This window comes from Juglans regia, chromosome 8 (assembly GCF_001411555.2).
Source record: "Juglans regia cultivar Chandler chromosome 8, Walnut 2.0, whole genome shotgun sequence".
Classification (NCBI taxonomy): domain Eukaryota; kingdom Viridiplantae; phylum Streptophyta; class Magnoliopsida; order Fagales; family Juglandaceae; genus Juglans; species Juglans regia.
The window spans coordinates 11,756,575-11,762,834 of record NC_049908.1 but is presented as its reverse complement, the minus strand read 5'-3'; the positions used below and the strand labels follow the sequence as shown (position 1 = coordinate 11,762,834).

The following is a 6,260-nucleotide window of genomic DNA, read 5'->3' as shown; positions in this document are numbered from 1 at the left end:
CAAAAGAAAGAACATCCCACAGCTGTATTTTTTATACCTTGCAATTCTAAAAAGAGAGGAAAAATCCAACTTATGTGTAAAATCCCCAAACCACAAGTCATGCCAAAAAAGTATCATATTCCCATCTCCCACCTTTAATCTAGTATGATTAGAAAATACCCTCCATCCTTTTCTAATAACTTCCACAAACTCACCCCATATGCACTTCTGGTATCTTTTGAGCACCAACCTCCCCACAAACTACCATATTGTATATGAATAACATTTTTCCATAAGGCATTTCTTTCCAAGTGGTATCTCCAAAGCCATTCCCCAAGTAATACTCTATTAAACAATCTCAAGTTTTTTATCCCCAACCCACCGCAATCAATCGGTTGACAAACCTTCTTCCAATTAACCAAATAGAACTTTTTTTCTTCTCCTTTACCACCCCATAAAAAATTCTAAAATAAACTCTCAATTCTTTCCCTTGCCGACAATGGAAAAATAGATAAAAAAATAAATGAAAAAATTAGACAAAGTACTTTTTATTAGAGTTAATCTTCCCCCTTTAGACATGTAGATCATTTTCCAACTAGCTAACCTCCTTTCAATTTTCTCAATCATCCCATCTCAATCACCCTTTTGACAGATTATTTGCTTTTGTAATTCGTTCAAAAGAAAGATGATTTCTTTTGAGCATGAAACATTGATACTTTTTCCTTAAGTGTCACTCATCAAAAAAGAAAAAAAAAAATCCAACAGTGTATTGCTCACATCACTTTTCACAACACTTCACAAAACAATGTTTTAAAATGAGGAGTATTTTTGTAAAATACCTTATAAAAGTAACATCATTTTACAAAATTGTCCCTATTTTACAACATGTATTGTGAAATGTGTTGTGTGAGTATCATTACTCATTAGTAGTTTGCAAAGAAACATGCACCAAATTATAATATTTTTTAAGAGGTAGTAGCCAGGATGAAACCTCCACAACTCTCTGACTGAAGAATAAAAGAGAACAGTACTCGGAGAAGAGCTCCGGTGGCGACAGGCTAATCATGAAATGGTAATAACAGCAGTGGCCAAGTCGAGGAGGGCTAAGGAGTTGGGCTGTAGTAGTAGTAGTAGTAATAGGAGTATTCCAATTTTCAAAGAAATTGAGACGAAATGACTACTGGAGCTTCAGACCAGAAGACCCAATTACACCTCTAATGTTCTTGGGATCTTGGAGTTGCACTTGAAATTTTTCAGGTGTGTGTGTGTGCGTGTGTGCGCACGCGTGTGGGTGAAGAACTATACATGATGTACTATTAATTATCAGCAAAAAAAAAAATATATGTTTGTCTTGAATTGGTAAATTGAAGGAAATAGATCAGTGTGTTTGCATGTGCATGTGGGTGTCTGCCTGCAGATGTTTGAGGAATTAAATGAACCTACCAAATATTGTCTCCAATGTAATTGTATTTTTTTTATTTTTTTATTTTAAATATTTAAAAAAAAAAAGAAAAAAAATAAATTTAAGTTACTTCTTTAACTATTAAAAAAATAAAATACAAGAGGGTCATATTTAGTGAGAACATTGGGAATTCATCTAAGCATTTTTCTTTTTTTTTTTTTTTATTATTTTTTCATCATCATCTTCTAATTAATGTGCTATTAAATTACTAAAAAATTATTAATTACTGTTAAATTGTTTAATATATAAATATTTTCATCAATCATTATTTATTATCTTATATTATACACTCTATGTGATAAACTGGATTTATTAACAATGAATCGATGATTGTCCCAATTCCTCCATCTTGATCTCGTTTAAAAAAAGTACGATGAGATAGAGTTTGAAAAGAGAGAGACCGAAGAGAACTTGAAGAGAGAGAGGTTGAAGATGATGGATCTTACTCTGATATATAAAAAATTTGTAAATGTGAAAATAAATATTCGCTAATGTATAACACAACTCTTAAAGAATAATGATGAAGAGAATTTTAAATAAAACTTTTCTTTGGTTTGGTCATTTTAATAAAAGTTGACTATGCTTATTTTAATTACTTTTATATTAAAAAAGTATTAAAAAAAAATTGTACAGCTGGCAGAGTTGTAGGATTGGGCAGAGCAAAAGACACGGCACCAAATCCTTCTCCCACCTCTCTCACTCCCACCCACCTAATCTCTTCCGGAAAATGGCATCTCCATCGGATCACAAAGCCACCATAATTGACGGTAAAGCCGTCGCCCAAACCATCCGCAATGAGATCGCCGCCGAAGTCCACCTTCTCTCTCAGAAATACGGCAAGGTACGAGCCAAACCCATTATTTTTGTTGATTAAATTTGGTCAGTAAGGGCTTGCTTGCTTGCTTGCTTGGTTGTCCGCCGTTTAGAATTGGAAAATTTTGATTATATTATTTAATCTTCAAATGGATGTGCGAAATTCCTTTTTTCCTACTGCAAGTTATGAGGCGTAAGGTATTTCTTCTATGCTTTGGACAGTTTTGAGGACAACGGTATAAATTTGTCTTGGGGAGAGCTGAGAGAGTGTACTCCTAAAGTTTGTACTTGGTCGAGGTTCTGTTCTGTTCTGTTGTTGTGGCGTAATGATTCTGCGTTTTATCGGAGATTGTAAACTGGGATTTATAATACTTTTTCTTACTTGGTTCGCCCAGGTCCCGGGGCTGGCTGTAGTGATTGTGGGCAACAGGAAGGATTCTCAAAGCTATGTGAGTATGAAGAGAAAGGCATGTGCCGAAGTTGGGATCAAGTCCGTTGACATAGACCTTCCTGAACAAGTATCTGAAGCTGAGGTCGTCTGCAAGGTTCATGAATTAAATGCAAATCCTGATGTACATGGTTGGTCAGTTTTATTTTATTTATAGAAACATATCCAAATTTGATGCTACATCAGCTTTTACATTTTGAACTTGTATTAATTGGTACTGAGTTGGTTCAAGTTATATATACTTTCCATAAATCAGAGTAGAACGCATTTGGCTGGAAGATGTAGACTTTTTAAATCTTAGGTATTGATAACATATACGGATCCACAGCCCAAGTAGATTTACCAGAACTTGTTAAGTTTCAAATCGTTCTTGTATGAGTATGTTGGATGTGGATGCACACAAGTCTTGCATGCTATTCTTAAACCCTGGCTTTGTACATTGACAGGTATATTGGTTCAGCTCCCATTGCCGAAGCATATAAACGAAGAGAGAGTTCTGACTGAAATCAGCATTGAGAAGGATGTAGATGGATTTCATCCACTTAACATTGGCAAGCTCGCAATGAAAGGCAGAGAACCCTTGTTTCTTCCTTGCACCCCCAAGGCAATACATTTAATTTGAAAAGTTAAATATATGTATACAACTAACAATATTGTTCTATATGCTCTAAGAAGAAAGCAACTCTTGTCTTTCAGTTATTATAAATTTATACACATAAATGTGTGCTCAGAAAATCCTCTATGTTGTACATATAAACTCCCCAAGGTTCTAATTGGCAGTTTTATGTTTCGAACAGGGGTGCATTGAACTTCTATCTCGGAGTGGTGTAGCTATAAAGGGTAAGAAAGCAGTCGTGGTAGGCCGAAGTAACATTGTTGGACTGCCAGTTTCCCTGCTGCTGCTGAAAGCAGATGCAACCGTTACCATTGTCCATTCACATTCTCATGATCCTGAAAGTACCATTCGTGAAGCAGACATCATTATTGCAGCAGCAGGACAGGCAATGATGGTAACTGGATATAGTTTATATATTTTATTTCTTTGTTTACAGTAGCTCCATCCTGTTTATGTGCTTACTTCAGGTTGGTTCTTGCTAAAATATACCTTAGAGCAAGGAAGCTGGCCGTAAGACTCATAAATCTCATAGATTCATATACACACTCAAGCTTGTTCTTGTATTCTTAACAATCATAAGATAATAAAATTCTAGACATCAATGGAAACAAGATGGAATGTGAACTACAATCTACAGATCAGAGGATGACAAAATGAATGACTCGTGATTACCCTTAAAACCCCCTTTTTGGTGAGTAAGATAAAATGTTATTTTGAAACAGTGTTTTACCACAGTACACAAGAAATATACAGGAGTTCCATCTAACAGTCAAAAGGAGACTTTAGGACATCTTTTTTATATGTAAAATGTGAGAAATAGAATTAAGAATTCCTCCATGGAGACTAATTGCATTTTCTAAGATCTCATATAATTACTTTGTTGTCTTAATATCAGTTTGCCCATGTAAAAAAAACAGAGTTTTTATGTAACCGTTACTTGTATGGAAGACTCAAATTGCTTTGTTACTTGTATATGAATTCATTGAAGTAAAGTTATGAATTTAATTACCTAATATTCAGATCAAGGGCAGTTGGATCAAGCCCGGTGCGGCAGTTATTGATGTTGGCACAAACGCCATTGACGACAAAAGTAAGAAGTCCGGTTATAGGCTGGTTGGAGATGTCGATTTCCATGAAGCATGCAAGGTAGCTGGATGTATAACTCCTGTTCCTGGCGGTGTGGGCCCAATGACTGTTGCCATGCTACTCAAGAATACTTTGGATGGTGCTAAGCGTACGCTTGAATCTTAGAGCCGGCCAATGACTTTGATTCCCTTCACTGTGAGATTTTGGGTATGAGATGCAGTTGCTAAAGACATTTTATGCATCATCCTGGTCTCCTCGTTACAACCATAATGTTATATTTAGCTTCTGTTTTTATGAATCTCAACAACAATGGCAATGTGATGGTTTGGTTTTGACTGATTATAATAAAGCCATCACATTCTTTATAGCTATCTTAACCCGAAATGTAATCTATTACTTGGTGTATTCGACGTGCATTTCCTCTAGATCCCCCAGAGAAACAGATATACAAGACCACCCTGCCCGTTGTATCTTTTACTCTCCTCGCTAAACAACCAATTCCTCTGAAAGAGCAATTTGATTTGCCCTCATCTTTTTTTCCGCTTTTCATAATCATTCGGATGAGGCTGCAATGGATACATCACTTGAGCAAAGCGCAATATATCTCAAACCAGAGCATTTTCTTTGAAATGTGATCTTGAACCTTTTTGAAAGTCTGATAGAAACTATAGTTGTGAGCATGATGAGTTGGTGAGTGGATTAGAATGATAGAGAAAAGTGAGCTTTTTATGCTTGAATGATCCCAATTAGGTTTTTTCCCCTCAGCAATATGCAATACTTATATTTAAAGTTGAGATCCTCAACATTATACTGTTTCTAGAAGGTCAGGTTCGCAGAAAGGGAAATTAGGAACTTGTGGATATATATTTTTACTTGTTCTTCATTTGGAGTGAACAGTAGGGAAACTTTTTGATGACCAGAAACTTCAAAGACTGTACTGATGCAACATTTGTTTTTTTTTTTGGATGTCGGGGAACCTCTCCAAGGTAGAGCCCTTCGGACTCATCTCTGTAACGTAAATTCCGGTCCCGTGCACCTCACTCTCAGAAGTTTCTCTACATAGAACTGATTAAATCGATGGCTTTTCACCAAGAGGTGTGGCCCAAATGATTATTTGCACCTATAAGTGTTGAACTTTAGACCTTAAAGAGAGTGATACTCCAAGACCAAGACCAAGACCTACGCCACTTGAGCCAAGGGTTAAACATAACATATAATTTGATTCAATTCTAAACCTATATAACTTGCCCACATCACACGAAATCAGATAAATAGTTATAGAGTTTTTACTAATGGAAAGAGGGCCGAGAATTAGTAAGTGATAGAACAGCCAAAAATAAGCTACGGAGACGGTAAGGGACTGGCATTATGCAGTTCATGACATTTTATTTGTGACCCCAAGTAGTTTTAGGATTTCAATTTTTTTAATTTTTAATTTTTATTTTTCAGCTGCTCTGAAAGTGAGGCTCAAGTTCATGTTGCGTGTACCTCTACAGCTCTCTACTGTCGATAACTTGGTCGTGTATCGCAGACTAATGTACCCTAGAATGGTCCAAAATGTTTGGAATTAAAGACGATTTGCTCTGGTTTTTCCATAGCAGTATTATGAGACGGTAAACCATTTCCTCAAGTCCGATGAACTTGCAACATTTTAAGCAAGCTAGAAACATTAAGAGTTCCTTGCATCACCAACCTGTATACCTTTCTTTAAAAACCTTTTGATGTATAATTTGTATCACTAACTCTAGAGCCTATACATAATTAGAAAGAGATAGATATGTTATAATATTTATTGATTATTTAATGTTGATTGATAAATTTACTCGGATAAACTATAAATGTTGTTTAATCAGTCC

The 6,260-nt window shown here is 35.6% G+C and overlaps 1 protein-coding gene across 2 annotated transcripts; it reads left to right on the top strand.

Moving 5' to 3' along the window:
* Positions 1 to 2,075: 2,075 nt before the first annotated feature.
* On the top strand, positions 2,076 to 4,829 carry LOC109019902 (bifunctional protein FolD 2). Of its 2 annotated transcripts, XM_019002282.1 has the most exons (6): positions 2,174 to 2,282; positions 2,477 to 2,551; positions 2,650 to 2,833; positions 3,149 to 3,306; positions 3,500 to 3,712; positions 4,339 to 4,829. In XM_019002282.1, exons 3-6 carry the CDS (start codon positions 2,710 to 2,712, stop codon positions 4,567 to 4,569), a joined length of 726 nt encoding a protein of 241 aa, XP_018857827.1. In that variant the 5' UTR covers positions 2,174 to 2,282; positions 2,477 to 2,551; positions 2,650 to 2,709; the 3' UTR covers positions 4,570 to 4,829. The 2 variants fall into 2 exon arrangements, with proteins under 2 accessions (XP_018857826.1, XP_018857827.1); XM_019002281.2 differs by lacking the exon at positions 2,477 to 2,551 and having other exon boundaries at positions 2,076 to 2,282.
* Positions 4,830 to 6,260: the final 1,431 nt, after the last annotated feature.

Bases quoted from the DNA above. Each gene is read 5' to 3' on its own strand.
- LOC109019902 (XM_019002281.2), top strand. From the start codon at position 2,169: ATGGCATCTCCATCGGATCACAAAGCCACCATAATTGACGGTAAAGCC. The intron at 3,307-3,499 runs GCAATACATTTA...TGTTTCGAACAG, and splicing joins TTCTTCCTTGCACCCCCAAG to GGGTGCATTGAACTTCTATC. The intron at 3,713-4,338 runs GTAACTGGATAT...CCTAATATTCAG, and splicing joins CAGCAGGACAGGCAATGATG to ATCAAGGGCAGTTGGATCAA.